Source organism: Chiloscyllium plagiosum, unplaced genomic scaffold (genome assembly GCF_037043375.1).
Source record: "Chiloscyllium plagiosum isolate Xiang-an unplaced genomic scaffold, Cpla_swu_hap1 HiC_scaffold_36, whole genome shotgun sequence".
NCBI lineage: Eukaryota > Metazoa > Chordata > Chondrichthyes > Orectolobiformes > Hemiscylliidae > Chiloscyllium > Chiloscyllium plagiosum.
The window spans coordinates 45,983,322-46,004,411 of record NW_028270174.1 but is presented as its reverse complement, the minus strand read 5'-3'; the positions used below and the strand labels follow the sequence as shown (position 1 = coordinate 46,004,411).

General features: G+C 42.6%; 1 protein-coding gene across 2 annotated transcripts in view; it reads left to right on the top strand.

Annotated features, from left to right (window-relative positions):
• The window catches only part of pdgfc (platelet derived growth factor c), a 421,124-nt gene that overhangs the window by 224,810 nt on the left and 175,224 nt on the right, over window positions 1-21,090 (top strand). For both annotated transcript variants that reach the window (XM_043708811.2, XM_087980140.1), the window contains one exon: window positions 11,018-11,198. In XM_043708811.2, the coding sequence (XP_043564746.2) occupies window positions 11,018-11,198 (181 nt within the window). The remainder of the gene's footprint in view (window positions 1-11,017; window positions 11,199-21,090) is intronic.

Genomic DNA, 21,090 nt, shown 5'->3' with positions numbered 1-21,090 from the left:
TTCAATGAGATCACCTCTCATTCTTCCAATTCCAGTGAGTAGAGCCCCAACCTGTTTAGCCTTTGCTCATAAGTCAATCCCTCCATATCAAGGATCACCCTAATGAACCTTCTCTGAACTTCCTCTTTCCTTAAATAAGGGGAGCAAAATATCTCTCAGTCCTCCAGATGTTGTCTCAGTGTTACAATGTGCTGTAAGACTTTCTACCACAAAGAACAATACAGCCCAGGAACAGGCCCTTTGGCCCTTCAAGCCTGAGCTAACACATTTTGTGAAGTATGAACCATCCTTACTAAAATTGTCTTCACGAACAGAATCCCCAACCTGCTATTCCCTTCCTATTCCCGTTTTCGTCCAGGTGATTCTTGAATGCTGCTATTATGTCTGCTTCCATCATCTCCTCTGGCAGCTCATTCCAAGCACCTTTATGTGATAAATGTGCCTTGTACATCTGTTTTTACCTCCTCCCCCTGCCCCCAACCCTGGAACCTTGAACTGCGTCATGGGTCACCTAGTAACTGACCCCTCAAAAAGCCTCATGCATTCCACTCCATCCATGCCATTCATAATCTTAAACATCTCTTGGGTCACCCCTCAACCTCCTGAGTTCTAGTGAAAACAAACCCCAGTCCATCCAGGTTTTCTTCATCGCTAAAATCCCCCATACCAGGCAACATCCTGGTAAACCTTTTCTGTATCGTCTCCAGAGCATCCACATCCTTCTGGTAGTGTGGTGGCCAGAACTGTTCGCAAAAGTGTGGTCGAACTATAGTTCTATAAAGCTGCAGCATAAATTGTCTACCCTTATACTCAATGCCCCTTTGAAAGAAGGCAAGCATGCCATAGGCCTTTTTTAAACTCCCTTAGATACCTGCCCTGCCACCTTCAGTGATCTGTGGCCCTGCACACCCAGATCCCTCTGCATATCAATACTCCGAAGGATTCTGCCATTCAATGTAGGATTTCCACCTGTACTTGACCTTCCAAAATGCATCACCTCACATTTGTCCAGATTAAACTCCATTTGACATTTTTCTGTCAATGCTTCCAACTGATCAATATCCTGCTGTGTCCTCTGACAATCTTCCTCACATTCTACAACTCCACCAATCTTTGTATTGTCCACAAACCTATTAAATAGAGTAGTTACATTTTCCTCCAACTCATTTATGTAGACCATGAGCAGCAAATGTCCCAGCACTGATCCCTATTGAACAACACCAGTCACAACGCCCCATTCCAAAAAGCATTCTTCCACCGCTACCCTCTGTCTCCTATGACTAAGCCAGTTCTGTATCTATCTTGCCAGCTCACTCCTGATACTACGTGACTTCACCTTTCGTGCCAGTTATCTATGAGGAACCTTGTCAAAGGCTTTATAGAAAGCCATGTAGACAACATCAAGTGTTGTTGTGGTTCTGTTCGCCGAGCTGAGAATTTGTGTTGCAGACGTTTCGTCCCCTGTCAAGGTGACATCCTCAGTGCTTGGGAGCCTCCTGTGAAGCGCTTCTGTGATGTTTCCTCCGGCATTTATAGTGATTTGTACCTGCTGCTTCAGGTTGTCAGTTCCAGCTGTCCGCTACAGTGGCTGGTATTGGGTCCAGATCGATGTGCTTATTGATTTGAATCTGTGGATGAATGCCATGCCTCTAGGGATTCCCTGGCTGTTCTCTGTTTGGCTTGTCCTATAATAGTCCTATAACCAACAGCCACTCTCAGACAACAACTCACCAGGACGAAGGACCTGATACCCAGCATGAGCAAAACCAATGTGTACAAAATCCCATGAAAGGATTGCACAAAACACTACATAGGACAAACAGGAAGACAGCTAACGGTCCACATCCATGAACACCAACTAGCTACGAAACGACATGACCAGCTATCCTTAGTAGCCACACACTCAGATGACAAGCAACATGAGTTTGACTGGGACACTACTATTATAGGGCAAGCCAAACAGAGAACAGCCAGGGAATTCCTAGAGGCATGGCACTCATCCACAGATTCAATCAATAAGCACATCGACCTGCACCCAATATACCGGCCACTGCAGCGGACAGCTGGAACTGACAACCAGAAGCGGCAGGGACAGACCACTATAAATGCCGGAGGAAACATCACAGAAGCGCTTCACAGGAGGCTCCCAAGCACTGAGGATGTCACCTAGACAGGGGACGAAACGTCCGCAACACAAATTCTCAGCTCGGCGAACAGAACCACCACAATGAGCACCCGAGCTACAAATCTTCTCCCAAACTTTGAACACCTACGGGCGAGAGACGCTAAGATAAGCCAGGAAATGGGAATCCTGTGCCAACCGCCTAAGCACCACATACAAACAACTCCGATTCCTGCACGAATGCCGAAAGAATCAAATCCTTCCACCATGTGTCAGATACAGACCACCAGTCAACAACCCACAAGCCAGGGACCCAGCCAGACGGAACGGATTCAGGATGATCCAGGTAATGATTACAGACGCACACAACAGACTACACAAATACAGACAAGAAATTGCGTGCCAAAAATCATTAATTTCAAAAACCACCAATCAGGAATGGACCCAGACCATAGAACAGGCCGTCACCATAGTACAGAACAGGACCACACACCGCAAAAAGACGGTACTAAAAGAAAAAATGGCCAAACTAACACACAACAGAGAAGACACCACAACACACTCCTGGATTAGAAACCTCTCCCACAGACAGCTCACAGACACGGAAAGAACAATACTGGCCAAGGGACTCAACCACAATCACAGGGACGCCAAGACAGCAGACTTCCTAGCAGCACTAGAATGCACACTTAGAAACAATGGACTGACAGATGAGACACAACAAACAATGAGACAAAGTATCGTACCCCTGATAACAAGGAAAAGACAAACACATAACCTCAACACCAAGGAGAGGGAAGCAGTAAAATCACTAAGAAACGATAAGAACATAATCATACTACCAGCAGACAAAGGCAGAATGACGGTCATCCTGGACAAAGCAGACTACATCCAAAAATCACAACAACTACTTGCAGACACCAACACCTACCAAAAGAGGGAGTTTGACCCCACCCACAGCTCACCAATAGGATAAACAACACACTGAGGAACCTACAAAAAAATGGACAGATAACCAGGTTTGACCGACAGAGAATGAAACCTGAAAGCAACAACAGCCCCAGATTCTATGGACTACCTAAAGTCCACAAACCAGACATCCCACTCAGACCCATAGTATCACTACCAGGGACACCATCACACAAACTGGCTAAAGAACTACATCAGAAACTGAAACAGCTGATCAGCAGATCCAGACACTCTATACAATCAACACAGGAATTCTTGGACATCATCAGAAATATACACATAGACAAGGAAGAAACTATGGTCTCATTCGATGTAACGGCACTATTCACCTCTATCGATAAAACCCTAGCCAGAGAAACAATAGCCAACCTGCTGGACATACAGAACAGACAACAAGACGGTGAACCTATCAACAAAGACTGCATACTCAAACTACTGGACCTGTGCCTCACAACACACTTCAGATTCAACAACCAAATATATGAACAAATCAACGGCACACCCATGGTCTCACCCATCTCTGGACTCATAGCAGAAGCGGTAATGCAAAGGTTAGAACAAACAGTCTTATCGCAAATTCAACCCAAACTCTGGGTCAGATATGTGGATGACACCTTTGTAATCATTAAAAACACTGAAATAGAGAACACACACTGGATCATCAATGCCACACTCACAGGAATCCGATTCACTAGAGAGGAAGAAAAGGACAATCAACTCCCATTCCTAGACGTGATGGTACAGAGAATACCGAACGGAGAATTTACCACAAAGGTATACAGGAAAGACACACCCACAGACCTAGTCCTAAACTACGAAAGCAACCACCCCAACTCACACAAAAGAAGTTGCATCAAGACACTGTTCAAAAGGGCCACAACACACTGCAGTACACCAGAACTGCAAAAAGAGGAAGAAGAACACCTATACAAGGTATTCGCCAAAAATGGATACCCCCGCAATTTCATCAACAGATGTCTAAGGGAAAGACAATGGAATGAGGACATGCCACAACCCAAAGGACTAGCCACACTACCATACATCAAAAACATTTCTGAACTGACAGCCAGACTACTGCGACCACTAAGACTTATAACAGCACACAACGCAACAGCCACTCTCAGACAACAACTCAGCAGGATGAAGGACCCGATACCCAGCATGAGCAAAACCAACGTAGTGTACAAAGTCCCATGCAAGGACTGCACAAAACACTACATAGGACAAACAGGAAGACAGCTAACGGTCCGCATCCATGAACACCAACTAGCCACGAAACGACATGACCAGCTATCCTTAGTAGCCACACAGTCAGATGAAAAGGTGACGAAGGAGGTTGATGAGGGGAAAGCGGTAGATGTATATATGGATTTTAGTAAGGCGTTTGATAAGGTTCCCCATGGTAGGCTACTGCAAAAAATACGGAGGTATGGCATTGAGGGTGAGTTGGAGGTTTGGATTAGGAATTGGCTGGATGGAAGAAGACAGAGGGTAGTAGTTGATGGTAAAGGTTCATCTTGGAGTGCAGTTACTAGCGGTGTTCCGCAAGGATCTGTTTTGGGACCATTGCTGTTTGTCATTTTTATAAATGACCTGGAAGAGGGGTTAGAAGGTTGGGTGAGCAAGTTTGCGGATGATACGAAAGTCGGAGGAGTTGTTGACAGTGAGGAAGGATGTGGCAGGTTACAGCAGGATATAGAGAAGCTGCAGAGCTGGGCAGAAAGGTGGCAAATGGAATTCAATGTAGCTAAGTGTGAGGTGATTCACTTTGGGAAGAATAACAAAAAGATGGGGTACTGGGCTAATGGTCGGATACTTGGTAGTGTGGATGAGCAGAGGGATCTTGGTGTCCATGTACACAGATCTCTGAAAGTTGCCACCCAGGTAAATAGTGCGGTGAGGAAGGCATATGGCGTACTGGCTTTTATTGGTAGAGGAATTGAGTTCCGGAGTCCTGAGGTCATGATGCAGTTGTATAAGACTCTGGTGCGGCCGCATCTGGAATATTGTGTGCAGTTTTGGTCGCCATACTATAGGAAGGATGTGGAGGCACTGGAACGGGTGCAGAGGAGGTTTACCAGGATGTTGCCTGGTATGGAAGGAAGATCGTATGAGGAAAGACTGAGACACTTGGGGCTGTTTTCATTAGAGAAAAGAAGGTTTAGGGGTGACTTGATTGAGGTGTACAAGATGATTAGGGGGTTAGATAGGGTTGACAGTGTGAACCTTTTCCCGCGTATGGAGTCGGGTATTACAAGGGGGCATAGCTTTAAATTAAGGGGGGGTAGATATAGGACTGAAGTTAGGGGTAGGTTCTTCACTCAGCGAGTCGTAAGTTCATGGAATGCCCTGCCAGTAGCAGTGGTGGACTCTCCCTCTTTATGGGCATTTAAGCGGGCATTGGATAGGTATATGGAGGATAGTGGGTTAGTATAGGTTAGGTGGGCTTGGATCGGCGCAACATCGAGGGCCGAAGGGCCTGTACTGCGCTGTATTCTTCTATGTTCTATGTTCTATGACAAGCAACATGAGTTCGACTGGGACAACACTACTATTATAGGACAAGCCAAACAGAGAACAGCCAGGGAATTCCTAGAGGCATGGCACTCATCCACAGATTCAATCAATAAGCACATCGACCTGGACCCAATATACCGGCCACTGCAGCGGACAGCTGGAACTGACAACCGGAAGCAGCAGGGACAGGATTTGAACCCGGTTCCCTTAACATTATCTACGTATCTCGATTAATAGTCCAACAATAATACCACTGAACTATCACTTCCCCTAACGTAACTCTCTATATTAATGCTGGAGGAAACATCACAGTAGCGCTTCACAGGAGGCTCCCAAACACTGAGGATGTCACCTAGACAGGGGACGAAACTTCTGCAAAACAAATTCCCAGCTCAGTGAACAGAATCACAACAACGAGCACCCGAGCTACAAATCTTCTCCCAAACTTTGAACCTCAACTGTTTTTCACTCATCAATCATTTTCATGACCTCAAAAAAAAATCAAGTTAGAGAGGCATGACCTCGCCAGCACAAAACCATCCTGTCTATCGCTAATAATACTTTTAAGCTTCAACCCACTTGAAATAAGTGCTAACGTTTCAATAGCCTTCCTAATTACCTGCTGTATCTGAGCTTGCTTTCTGTATTTTATACATAAGCACCCAAGTTGTGTGCAGCTTTCTGCAATTTCTCTCTGTTTAAATAATACTCTTCTTTTGTTCTTTCTTCCAAAATTAACAATTTCACATTTTCCCACATTATACTGCATTGCCAATGTTCTGCGTATGTATTCAGTTATTAATATTATCAATAACTCTGTTAAAGGATGGAAAGGGGATGAGATTAATTGAGAATGTTGACCATGTGTGTGAAATGAATGTTATGAAAGCTTGTTGTTTTAATTCATTCATGGGATGTTGAAATCACAGGTGAGGCCAAAGTTTCTTGCTGAGAGGGCAGTTCATATTCAACCACATTATTGTCGTCTTGAGTCTCATGTTGGTCAAACCCAAGTGAGGAAGATAGTTTCCTTCCCTATCAGTGAATCAGGTGTATTTTTCAGGCAATTAGCATCATTTCTAGATTTTTATCTGATTCAAATTAGATTCATGGCAGGATTTGAACCCGGTTCCCTTAACATTATCTACGTATCTCGATTAATAGTCCAACAATAATACCACTTAACTATCATTTCCCCTAACGTAACTCTCTATACTAATCTTGTGAAATTTTGAAACCAGAACTGAGACATCTGCCTCTTCTGCCTGACCTGCAAATGTTTTGTTCTGAATATGTAGCAAGAGGGCTGGAGAACAGAACCTTTTTCCCTGTCCTTATTTCCTTCAGCAAGATCCTTAGGAAGGCATCAGAAAACATGGGTGTGGAAAGGAGAAGGATTCCTCTGACTCATGTCTGTTCCACAATCATTTCTGGTGTTGTTTAGCCATAAATTAATGCAGGGACTGCAACTTCAGTTTAAATTTTGCATTCCACTTTGAATAGGCGCGTGGAAACAATAATGGAAATTTTGATGTCCGTAGCTGGGCTGTCTGTGTTCCCATTGCCATCAGAGAGACAGCCTGCCGTCAGAAGGAAACTGAGAACCAAGTATAAAATTGCTCCTCTGGCAGCATCTGGGGAGAGAATACGGTTTCTCTCCACAGATGCCAAACATGCTGAGTTTTTCCAGCATTTTCTGTTTTTGTTTCTTTCAGACCTCCAGCATCTACAATCTTTACATAACATAGAACATTACAGCACAGTACAGGCCCTTTGGCCCTCGATGTTGCACCGACCTGTGGAACCAATCTGAAGCCTGTCTATCCTATACTATTTCATTTTCATCCATATGCCTATCCAATGACCATTTAAATACCCTTAAACTTGGTGAGTCTACTACTGTTGGGGGCAGGGCATTCCACACCTGTACCTTTCTCTGAGTAAAGAAACTACCTCTGACATCTGTCGATGTCTAACACCCCTCAATTTAAAGCTATGTCCCCTCATGCTAGCCATTACCATCCGAGGAAAAAAGACTCTCCCTGTCCACCCTGTCTAATCCTCTGATTATCTTATATGCCTCAATTAAGTCACCTCTCAACTTTCTTCTCTCTAATGAAAACAGCCTTAAGTCCCTCAGCCTGTCCTCATAAGACCTACCTTCCATACCAGGCAACATTGTAGTAAATCTCCTCTGAACCCTTTCCAAAGTTTTCACATCATTTCTATAATGCAGTGACCAGAACTGTACGCAATACTCTAAGTGTAGCCGTAATAGAGTTTCGTACAGCTGCAGCATAACCTCTTGGCACAGAAACTCAATCCCTCTACCAATAAAAGCTAACACACTCTATACCTTCATAACAACCCTATCAACCTGGGTGGCAACTTTCAGGGATCTATGTACAGAGATCTCTCTGTTCATCTACACTATCAAGAATCTTACCAGTAGCCCAGTACTCTTTATTCCTGTTGCTTCTTCCAAAGTGAATCACCTCAAATTTTTCTGCATTAAACTCCATTTGCTACCTTTCAGCCCAGTTCTGCAGTTTATCTATGTCCCTCTGTAACCTGTAACCTTGAGCACTATCCACAACTCACCGAACTTAGTGTCATCTGTAAATTTACTAACCTATCCTTCTATGCCCTCATCTAGATCTGCTACTGAACTTGATTGGCCCTAATCTTTCTCTCCTCATTCTTTTATTCCTGATATACTGATATAAAGCTTTAGTGATTTTCTTGATCCTATCTGCCAATGACTTCTCATGTCCCCTCCTGGTTCTTCTCAGCCCTCTCTTCAGGTCTTTCCTGGCTAACTTGTAATTCTCAAGCTCCCTAACTGAGCCTTCAAATCTCATCCTCACATAAGCCTCCTTCTTTCTCTTGACAAGAGATTCAACTTCCTTAGTAAACCATTGCTCCCTCACTCGAGCACTCCCTCCCTGTCTGACAGGTACATACTTATCAAGGACACACAGTAGCTGTTCCTTGAATAAGCTCTGCATTTCAATTGTGCGCATCCCATGCAGTTTTCTTCTCCATCCTATGCATCCTAAATCTTGCCTAATCTTTGTTTTATTCTAAAAAATTGTTCGGCCTCACATTCATGATATTATGGGGTCTGCCCACTTTTTGCACATAACTGTTTGGAACTGAATGATAACAAAGTGTAAGTAGTACAATAACTCCCAATGATCTGGAAAAGTGAGTGGTTTGTCAGATGATTTCCACTTAAATGCATGACCGCATGCATTTTGTCTTCAGCCATACTCATCACTTCCTTTTTTTTTCCCTGACCTAATGCTGGCATTTGATTCAGCACGCAATTCATTCAAGGCACACCCAGCTGTTACAACTGTGATAAACCAGTTGTTAACTTGGAACTATTTCAAATATGGATTATTTATCTTCTGTTTTGAAATTATGAGTGCAACTTCTGCTCATTTTGTTAATACATGCTTTAAATTTATGCATTTTTTGATAGAGTCCTATGAACGATTTAAACCATGAAGCTTCGTTTTTCCACAAAATTAGTAATATTTAATTTCTGAATTCAACAGTTTAGACATTTTTAAGAAATTGTATATTATTCTATTGTGGAAACCTTTCTTGGTGATGTCACCATAAAACCTCCTTCATGGATTTATATCATGTTTGTCTCACTGAAAACTGTCTGACATTATTTTAATAGTTGCTTGGTAGTGCATTTTGCCTTGCTTATTGTCTTGCACTCAGCAGGGCAAGAATGGTAAATTTCACAAAGAATCACAATTTATACTCCATGAGAGAAGCTGATTGGTTGGCAAGTCAACTCTGATCATTTGGGACATTCCATGTGGTATATACTAGGGAATTATTGCACCCCATCCTTTTGTTCATTTCGTACTCAGCAACTTGTTACAGTTAAGTTGGCTAATGCTGCCATTAAAATATGTTACGACACGGCGGTGAACCCCTCTGTTAATTAAGCCAAACACCCAGAAAAGCTCACCTCATCTCATTATCTGTTAAAGTATAAGTGACAGAGAACTTCCCAAATGCCACTATTTAAAGAAAGAAAATCAACTTATTCTGTAACTCTAAAGGTGCATGTAAACAACAACTATTTACAACTCTGAGTCTCCTTTCTCTCAAAGGTTTGTTATCTATCTCCAACTCTATAACAATATACTGTTCCAAAAAAAAACCTATTAAAATTCCATAACTTAATTTCAAAACCACATAGCGGCTATTGTCGTCGGTGTTTGTCTTCCTCTGGTTGAAGATCTCCCTGGGTCGTCTTCCTCTGGTTGAAGATCTCCCTGGGTCATCTTCAGTCTTTTGCGGCAAGGATGTTTCATATGAAAAAGGTACCTTTGATAGAGAGTGTTTTGCTGGCAGTTACACTGATGATGGCAGTTGGTCACTCTCTGTGGCTAACTCTGAAAATGCCAGCTTCTTTCTACCGCAAACATCGGATCATCTCATTGGTTAAATGCTGTCAAAACAATAAAATTCAGATTTGATTGGGTTTTTATATCCTGGGATGACATTTAAACTTATTGGTTCAATTCAAACTTTGTGCACATAGCAGCCAAATGTTAAATATTTACAATTTTCCAGTACACTCTGAGACTGCCAGTCAGTCAGATGACGGGTGCCTGCAAGCTCTCAGTGCAAAACAGTTTTCACTCTCTCTTAAAGGTACAGTACACCTCTTCAACTTCATACAAATAGTGGAGAAGGATTTGATTTGAGCATGTTACTGTCATGTTGAACTATAAATTATACCTTCAAACTTATCTATTAATTGTTAAAGGTTAATTGCTCATGGCAATGAACAATTGAAGCAAAGTGGAAAAATAATGAAAATATGCATGATGGTTCAAAAAAATGAATGTTTTGGTGAGGAGATAACTGCAGAAGCATGATTGTCTGTGGAAACCATTCTTTTATGTAGTTAACATGGAGCCATAGTGATCTTTTCAACTTGTTTTCTGCACAACAGAATGTCTGGAAAAGTACTGATAGTAAAATAAAATGATGATACAGTACATAACCAGAATAGTATTCATATCAAGGACATTGTCCCACTCATTGAACTATTCAGCATCAGGTGAGAGTTCACGAGACCAATGCCGTGGAATTTAAGAAAGAGCTCTGATTGCCACTGTCACTGAAGTTCCCGATGGATGCAATGCAGTGTGAGGCTCTTTCTTCATATTAATGTGCACGTCTTGTATTAATTTTGATCAGACCTCAAAGAACTGATTAGGGACTTTCAGCCAAACAATGCATTTACTGACTTGTATGATAAGTGTTGTCATCATTAGAATAGTAGTAAATTGAAAATGCCTGGAAGTTTTCTTTGTTTGTTATTTCGTTGGATCTGAAAACAATTCATCTGCATTTACTTTTCTTCTTTAGGTTTGATTTTGTAGAAATTGAAGATCCAAGTGATGGTACAATTATTGGACGGTGGTGTGGCTCCACTGTGGTCCCAGGCATACAAATATCGAAGGCAAACCAAGTGCGGATACGGTTCCGATCCGATGAGTACCTGCCGTCAAAGCCAGGCTTCTGCATTTACTACTCCCTTCTGGAATCTGTAAGTCAAAGAGAAAATGCTCTTATTTAAGGAATATATGTGTTCATTTGGAAATCATTTGGTGAATTTTAAATCACTATAAAGTATGTTTAAATGGCATCTTGAAACATTTCACTGTGTTAACTCTAACATGTATAAGTTTTAGCATTGTAAGTTAGTCATCTGTTACTAGGGCTGGGCTACAAGAAAAAAAAATGCCTCATGGTGCAAATTTCAAAAGATAATTTGTTAGAGATGTGCAAGACTCACACATGAATATATCCTCAACATAAGATATGCAAATAAGACAATGCAGTATCTTGGCAAATGTACAACCATTGGCATTTTTAGGACATACAGTAAGACTTTATTAATTAGGGAGCATTGATATGAAATTAGGAATGGACAGATAGACCCATGAAGAAATTGCTACAGGTTTTGAAAGTATTTTGCAAGATCCCAACAACATTGTGCAGAATAGCTCTCTGTTTGAAAACATATCTATTTCCTATTAGATGCTCAGTGCTCAATGCTTGATGTACCATCACTTATTAGGACACCTCTCCCTCCAGTTGTCCTGAAGATTGGATGCATTCTACTAAGTTGGGTTGAACTGGAAGAATGTATGTGTGATACCTAAATTTGCTGCTTACTATTTACCACGCTGAGATTCCGGTAATTAACGTATAAAATTTCATGAACTCTTACAGTGACTTTTAACAATAAGTGCAATGGAAGAAAATGTAGCCAGACAAGGAAAGCAACAACATGCAAATAAAACAAACATTTACCTCAGGTTTATAAGTTATGCTTGAATGAATGAAAACAATTTGGTTTTCACTTTTAATTACTGCAACTACTTTTTACCCTAACTGAATTCTATAAAACGCATAATGTCTGCAATAAATCAGGTTATCAATTATCCACATATAACCAGAATATCACCACAGGAACATTTTGTTGTAGGTAATAAATATCTTCCTTCCAGAATTTGACTTGTGCAATTGAATTGGAGATAGGTGAGCACTTCTGTGAGAGTGATTACAATTCTGTTATGTTTACTTCAGCAATGCAAAGGGATAGGTATGTACCGCAGGGCAGGAGTTATAGCTGGGGAAAAGGCAATTATGATGTGATTAGGCAAGATTTAGGATGCATAGGATGGGGAAGGAAGCTGCAGGGGGTGGGCACAATTGAAATGTGGAGCTTGTTCAAGGAACAGCTACTGCATGTTCTTGATAAGTATGTACCTGTCAGACAGGGAGGAAGTGGTTGAGCGAGGGAACTGTGGTTTACTAAAGAAGTTGAATCTCTTGTCAAGAGAAAGAAGGAGGCTTATGTGAGGATGAGATTTGAAGGCTCAGTTAGGGAGCTTGAGAGTTACAAGTTAGCCAGGAAAGACCGAAAGAGAGGGCTGAGAAGAGCCAGGAGGGGACATGAGAAGTCTTTGGTAGGTAGGATCAAGGAGAACCCTAAAGCTTTCTATACGTTTGCCAGAATAAAAGAATCACTAGAGTAAGATTAGGGCCAGTCAAGGACCATAGTGGGAAGTTTTGCATGAAATCTGAGGAGATAAGAGGGAGGCACTAAATGAATATTTTTCCTCAATATTCACACTGGAAAAATAAAGTGTTACCCAGGAGAATACTGAGATACAGGCTACTAAGGAGGAGGTGTTAGCAGTTCTAGAGAGTGTGAAAATAGGTAAGTCTCTGGGCTGGATGGGATTTATCCTAGGACTCTCTGGGAAGCTAGAGAGGAGATTGCAGAACCTTTGGCTTTGATCATTATGTCGTCATTATCGACAGGAATAGTGCCAGAAAACTCATGAAGAGCAAATGCCCCTTCATCAAGAAGGGGAGTAGGGACAACCCGAGGGGTAATTATAGACCAGTGAGCCTTACTTCGGTTGTGCGTAAAGTGATGCACAAGGTTATAAAAGGCAGGATTCATAATCATCTAGAAAGAAATAAGTTGATAAGGAATAATCAACACGATTTTGTGAAGGGGTAGGTTGTGCCTCACAAACAGGTGAACGTGGCTGAAGCGGTTGATGTGGTGTATATGGATTTCAGGAAAGCGTTTGATAAGGTTCCCCATGGTAGGCTATTGCAGAAAATACGGAGATATGGGATTGAGGGTAATTTAGCAGTTTGGATCAGAAATTGGTGAGCTGAAAGAAGACAGAGGGTGGTGGTTGTTGGGAAATGTTCATCCTGGAGTTTGGTTACTAGTGGTGTACCGCAAGGATCTGTTTTGAGGCCACTGCCGTTTGTAACTTTTATAAGTAACCTGGATGAGAGCATAGAGGATGGGTTAGTAAATTTGCGGATGACACTAAGTTCGGTGGAGTTGTGGATAGTGCCGAAGAATGTTGTAGGTTACAGAGGGACATAGATAAGCTTCAGAGCTGGGCTGAGAGGTGGCAAATGGAATTTAATGTGAAAAAGCTTGAAGTGATTCACTTTGGAAGGAGCAACAGGAATAAAGAGCACTGGGCTAATAGTAAGATTCTTGGCAGTGTGGATGAGCAGAGATATCTCGGTGTCCATGTACATAGATCCCAGAAAGTTGTCACCTAGGTTGGTATGGTTATTAAGAAGGCATACGGTGTGTTAGCTTTAATTGGTAGAGGGGTTGAGTTTTGGAGCCATGAAGTCATGTTGCAGCTGTACAAAACTCTGGTGCGGCCGCACTTGGAGTATTGCGTACTGTTCTGGTCACCATATAATGGAAAAGATGTGGAAACATTGGAAAGGGTGCAGAGGAGATTTACTACAATGTTGCCTGGTATGAAAGAAAGGTCTTATGAGGAAAGGTTGAGGGAGTTGAGGCTGTTTTTGTTAGAGACAAGATTGAGAGGTGACTTAATAGAGGTATATAAGATGATCAGAGGGTTAGATAGGGTGGACAGTGAGAGCCTTTATTCCTTGGATGATGATGGCTAGCAGAAAGGGACATAACTTTAAATTAAGGGGTGATAGGTATAGGAAAGAGGTCAGAGATATTTTCTTTACTCGGAGTGCAGTATGGGTGTGGAATGCCCTGCCTGCATCAGTAGTAGACTTGCTAAATTTATGGGCATTTAAATGGTCATTTGATAAACATATGGATGATAATGGAATAGTGTAGGTTAGATGGGCTTCAGATTGATTTCACAGGTCAGCGCAATATTGAGGGCCAAAGGGTCTGTACTGCGCTGTCATGTTCTGAGTTCAAATACTATTTCTTCTTTTGTGGATTTATAACATGTTGTACTTTAGCTGGGCAGGGATATATCAGCTATGCCAATAAGATGTGGCAATACTCTAATATATGTCAGAAAGACAGCCATTGTGTTCTTCACTTACACAAATGAAAAAAATAATACTTGGCAATAGTGGTGAGATAATCTGTTTGCTCAGTGAGTATCTGATTCCTAACACAACCCCAGGCATTTTCTGAAATAGCCTTACTGCTGACTGCTAACTTTTGTGCATTATCTTTTTAGCTCTTTGATTAGCCATCATACCCTACCCAGGAATGTGGCAAAGCAACCTGCTCCCAGGCCTCTGGTCACTTCTCATTTCATACAATCACTGCATCAGAAAATTGTGGAGCAATTAACTCAACATTTTTCATTGTCTGGCTGTTTTGAAGTGCCTGGCGTATCTTTTCAGCATCTCTTTAAGAACTTGTGGGCGGCACGGTGGCACAGTGGTTAGCACTGCTGCCTCACAGTGCCGGAGACCCGGGTTCAATTCCCGACTCAGGCGACTGACTGTGTGGAGTTTGCACATTCTCCCCGTGTCTGTGTGGGTTTCCTCCGGGTGCTCCGGTTTCCTCCCACAGTCCAAAGATGTGCAGGTCAGGTGAATTGGCCATGCTAAATTGCCCGTAGTGTTAGGTAAGGGGTAAATGTAGGGGTATGGATGGGTTGCGCTTTGGCGGGTCGGTGTGGACTTGTTGGGCCGAAGGACCTGTTTCCACACTGTAATGTAATCTAAACTTGCTCTCAGAATTAGGTTCACATTCAAGGAGATAAAGCATACTGTCATTCAGTGTTGTAGCAAAGTGGTCCTGAGGCAGACTCTCTCTGCTTTCATCTTCAAGATTGATTCTGTGGTTACTGACTTTGTATTCAATAAGGACTGAAAGCTGTGTGAGTGAGGAGAACTCCAGAGCAGGATGTTTTCTCTTCTGTGCTTTACAGTGAATTGTAGCTGAAAGTTGCATCAGTTGTGAATCAAACAATCCTGAATGAAGACTGGGATTTTCCTGATTTAGGACTGGTGGGAGGGTGTCCAGGAAAAAAACTTGTTGCCAGATCTTCTGGAATTTAGACAACTCATTAGCTGTTGGTGGGCTTTCTGTTGGATTACAACCTAGATTAGGAAGTCCCACCAATCAAAAAGCTGTCAGCTCCAGAATCTGGCAGTGCTCATGCAGACCCTATGGCTTCAGTTAGAATAAGTGGACTCCCAGATAGGGTGGCATACTGGTCAGCACTGCTGTCATACAACACCAAGGACCGCTGTTCAGTTCCAGCCATTGGTGTCTGTGTGGAGCTTTGTCCCCATGTTTGCGTTGGTTTCCTCAGGGTACTCTGGTTTCTCAAAATGTCCTTGGATGTGCAGGTTCGGTGGATTATCCATGTTAAATGCAAGGTTATGGAGATAGGATTGGGAGGCTTGGTCTAGGTGGTATGCTGCTTGGGGGTGAATGTCGACATGATGGACCCAATGGTCTCTTGCTGCTCTATAAGGATTCAATGCAAGAAATTTCTCAGGAGAGAGATGATATTTGAGATTTGTGGGAGAGGCTGCAGGTGATTTGTATTGAGGGCTGGTGTAGTTCAGAGGCATAGTCCTAGGTGCAGTCATATTGAAGCAATCCCTTCCAAACTGACAACCTGCTAGCATTTGTATTTACAAATGAGAGGGACCGTATTGTTGAAGAGGAGAGTATGAAACAGACTGGTAAGCTAGAGGAAGGAAGATGTGTTGGGCATTTTGAAAAACTTGAGAATAGACAAGTCCCCTGGGCCTGACGGGATATATCCAAGGATTATATGGGAAGCAAGAGAGGAATTTGCAGAGCCGTTGGCAATGATCTTTTCGTCTTCACTGTCAACGGGGGTGGTACCAGGGGACTGGAGAGTGGCGAATGTTGTGCCCCTGTTCAAAAAAGGGAATAGCGATAACCCTGGGAATTACAGGCCAGTTAATCTTACTTCGGTGGTAGGCAAAGTAATGGAAAGGGTACTGAGGGATAGGATTTATGAGTATCTGGAAAGGCACTGCTTGATTAGGGACAGCCAGCACGGATTTGTGAAGGGTAGGTCTTGCCTTACAAGTCTTATTGAATTCTTTGAGGGGGTGACCAAGCATGTGGATGAGGGTACAGCAGTGGATGTAGTGTACATGGATTTTAGTAAGGCATTTGATAAGGTTCCCCATGGTAGGCTTATGTGGAAAGTCAGGAGGCATGGGATAGTGGGAAATTTGGCCAGTTGGATAGAGAACTGGCTAACCGGTCGAAGTCAGAGAGTGGTGGTAGATGGTAAATATTTAGCCTGGAGCCCAGTTACAAGTGGAGTTCCACAGGGATCAGTTCTGGGTCCTCTGCTGTTTGTAATTTTTATTAATGACTTGGAAGAGGGAGTCGAAGGGTGGGTCAGTAAATTTGCAGACGATACGAAGATTGGTGGAGTTGCGGATAGTGAGGAGGGCTCTTGTCGGCTGCAAAGGGACTTAGATATGGTGCAGAGCTGGGCTGAGGAGTGGCAGATGGAGTTCAACCCTGTCAAGTGTGAGGTTGTCCATTTTGGAAGAACAAATAAGAATGCGGAATACAAGGTTAGCGGTAGGGTTCTTAGTAAGGTGGAGGAGCAGAGGGATCTTGGGGTCTATGTTCATAGCTCTTTGAAAGTTGCCACTCAGGTGGATAGAGCTTGTAAGAAGGCCTATGGTGTATTAGCGTTCATTAGCAGAGGGATTGAATTCAAGAGTCGTGAGGTGATGTTGCAACTGTACAGGACCTTGGTAAGGCCACATTTGGAGTACTGTGTGCAGTTCTGGTCGCCTCATTTTAGGAAAGATGTGGAAGCTTTGGAGAGGGTGCAGAGGAGATTTACCAGGATGTTGCCTGGAATGGAGAATAGGTCATACAAGGATAGGTTGAGAGTGCTAGGCCTTTTCTCATTGGAACGGCGAAGGATGAGGGATGACTTGATAGAGGTTTATAAGATGATCAGGAGAATAGATAGAGTAGACAGTCAGAGACTTTTTCCCCACGTACAACAGTGTTACAAGGGGACATAAATTTAAGGTGAAGTGTGGAAGGTATGGGGGGATGTCAGGGGTAGGTTCTTTACCCAGAGAGTGGTGGGGCATGGAATGCGCTGCCTGTGGGAGTGGTAGAGTCAGGATCATTGGTGACCTTTAAGCGGCAATTGGATAGGTACATGGATAGGTGCTTAAGCTAGGACAAATGTTCGGCACAACATCGTGGGCCGAAGGGCCTGTTCTGTGCTGTATTGTTCTATGTTCTATGTTCACTGGTTGACCAGCTGGAATGGCCAGGTCTTTCTTGTCCTGCCTGGAGCTGAAGTTATTGCAGCACAGGTAAGGTAAGGCCTTAACAAGTCAGAAAGTGACCATGTAAAATCCTCAATATGACGGGACAGGAAAGTCAAACTTGGGCTTTCCTGCCCAGAACTGATTTTCTGTAATGGCAAGAAGGTGGTTGGTGTCTCACCAGTGTTGATCTGCCCAATTACCTTCTCCTCCTGTCACCTCTTTGGCTGTTTATCAGGGTAAGATTCTGTCCTAACTATACACTTATTTGAGGACTTAATATGATTTTTCACCTTGATAGATTAATTTGAAGCTGTCAGCCATGACCACAATGATTGATTTCTGTTTTTCACATTGAATTTGACTTAGTGCAGTCTGTGCAAGTGAATAGTAACAATTCGTGAATACACAAAAGTGGAAGGAAAAGACCAGCTGCTTTATTGAGTCTGACATTTAGAGTAATGGTGCAACTGAATATCCTGATCAGAAATTCTTCTAAAATAACAAACTACAGGGATTAAAAAATCTGATTTTAAAAATCCCAGGCAAATTTAGGGAAACAAAATGTGGAAAATTTTGCTTTGACCCTTGATGGTGACAAAACGAATTCCAGATCACCACAGTGACTTAAGCACATTCTCCAACACTTCACTAATCTTGTATGCATTTGCATTAATCTTCATCAGGAGCTCATCAAGCTTAACATTTGAACACATGTAATGAATCCCCACACACTGTATGAGCCAGAAATTTGTTCCAAATGTTGATGCTAAGCAACAAAAAGAAAACTCCCCTTCTATCTACCCCTGCTCTGTGCTCATGTGATTGTATCATTGTCTATCTCTGTCACTTATATAACTTACATGCTTTATCCACAGAGATGCAGACTAAGCATAGAATCACGAAAAGCGACAGCACAGGAAGGTACCCTTTGACCCATCAGATATGGTGTGTTCTTTGAAGAAACAGTCTGCTTAAGCCTACGTGTCAACTTTTACATTCTTCAGTTGATTTGCTCATGCTAATAGGGGAGGTTTAAATTATCCAAGTGGAGGTGTGGGAATTGGGAGGTAATATTAGAGAGGAATACCAAAATAAACAGAACACTGAGAGAAACAGGCAGCATTATGTCAGTAAATAAAATGATATCAGGTGGATTCAGAGTAAGGTGGAAATAATCAAGTCTAAATTAAAGTTAATGTGCAACTATTTACCTGAGTGAAGAGTGTTAAGGTTAGTGTGTTGGAAAGCCAAGTGTAAATATGATGTGGCAAGAATGAAGAACTGGCTCAAAGAAGGACAGAATTGAGCATTAAATATTATTAGATGCAATATACTCAGGAAAACAAGGAGTGGGAGAGGAGTGGTGGTATTGACTAAGGAGAACACTGCAGTGCAGGAGAAAGAAGGTCACCAAGAGGGGTCAAGGACAGAAGTTCAGTGTTGTGAAAAATTCCTGGTTTCCAAACCTGACCAGTGAGAAGGTTCCCCAGAACTTTGGATTGTCATTCTGAGGGATGCTGTGGCATCTGGGAATCATGCTCATGCTAGAAATCCTGCTGTGACACAGGGACTTTGTCCAGGCTTTTCTTTAAAACAATAAGTTAAAACAGCAGACCAGTCTCACTGTACAGAGCTACTCTTCTCCAACATCATGGAATACCTACTCTCGTATACTCCATGGCCCTTTACACCTTCCACACTGAACAATGTTCGCTGTACCTTCTTCATAGCCCATTATATCTCTTGTGCCACTCATGCCAACCCATGCTCCCATATACTACCTTTTGCCTTTACCATGCCGAGTCACCCAGTATCCACCATATGCAAATGTCAGGACTCATGCTGAGATGAGATAAAGACAAATTCTTCACTGAAATTGGAAGAGTTCATTACTCAAAAAAAGAACCACTCCCTATGATTGAAAATATACTCAGTATGTTTAATTTGAACATTGTTAAAAGGAGACTAGAAGTTGAAACGTTTTATCTTGCACTCATCAGAACTAGGACTCGAGAAAAAGACTTGAAAAAGATACCATTTTATAAGCATGAGAAGAGGGTATTGATTGGCTGTTATTGGCATAGAGAATGCAGCAAGAGCATCAGAAACCATGAAAATGGGGAGGCGATGACCTAGTGGTATTATCATGAGACTATTAATCCAGAAATTCCACAAATCCTCGCAGGAATCATATTCAAATCCCACCATGATAGATGGTGGAATTTGAATTCAATATAATATCTGGAATTAAGAATGTAATGATGACAATGAAACCATGGCCAACTGACAGAAAAGCCCATCTTGTTCACTAATGTCCTTCAGGGAAGGAAATCTGGCATCTTTGTCCGGTCTGGTCTATATATGATCCAGAGCCACAACAATATGTTCACTCTGAACAGTTCTCTGAAATGGCTGAGTAAGCCACACAGTTGTATTAAATCAGTATAAGTCACAATACAGATATGAAACTGGACAGGCCACCTGGCATCGAGCTAAGCACTGGAAGGTACAATGGCAAAAACAGTCTTCCTTAGGAGCACTGAGGGCGTGCTAGTGCCAAACGTAGGAGACCTGTCTCATAGGTTATTTAAGCAACTGTCTGACATAGTCATATTCATGGAACCATACTTTACAATTGCCCAGACACCACCATCACTGTCCCTGGATATGCCCTGTCCCACTGCAGTACAGAGGTGGCAACACCATCATATACAGTCTGGGGAGACTTCCCCTGAGAGACTTCAACATTGACTCTGGATCCCATGAAGTCTCATGGCATCAGGTTGAACACGGGCAAGGAAATATCCTGCTGATTAGTATGTATTGTCCGACCTCAGCTGATGAATCAGTAACTCCTCCATTTTGAATAACACTCGAGGAAGCATTGAGGGTGGCAAGAGTGCACAATGTTTCTGGATGGGGGCTTTCAATGTTCACCATCACGAGTGGCTTGACAGCAGCACTACTGATCGAGCTGGTCAGATCCTAAAGGACATTGCTGCTAGACTGGATCTGCAGCAGTGATGAGGGAACCAACAAGAGTGAGGAACATACTTGACCTTATCCTTACCAATCTGCCAGGTGCAGATGCATCTGTTCATGAAAGAATCAGTAAAAATGACCATTGCATAATCCTTATGGAGATGATGTCCTGCCTTCATATCGAAAGTACCCTCCATCATGTTGTGAAGCACCATTATCGTGCCAAGTGGGACAAACCTCGGCGTGATCTAGCAACTCAAAACTGGGCACCTATGAGGCACAGTAGGCCATCAGCAGCAGCAAAACTTTACTCCAATACAATCTTCACCCTCATGGCCCAGCAGATAAACCATTACCATCAAGCCATGGTT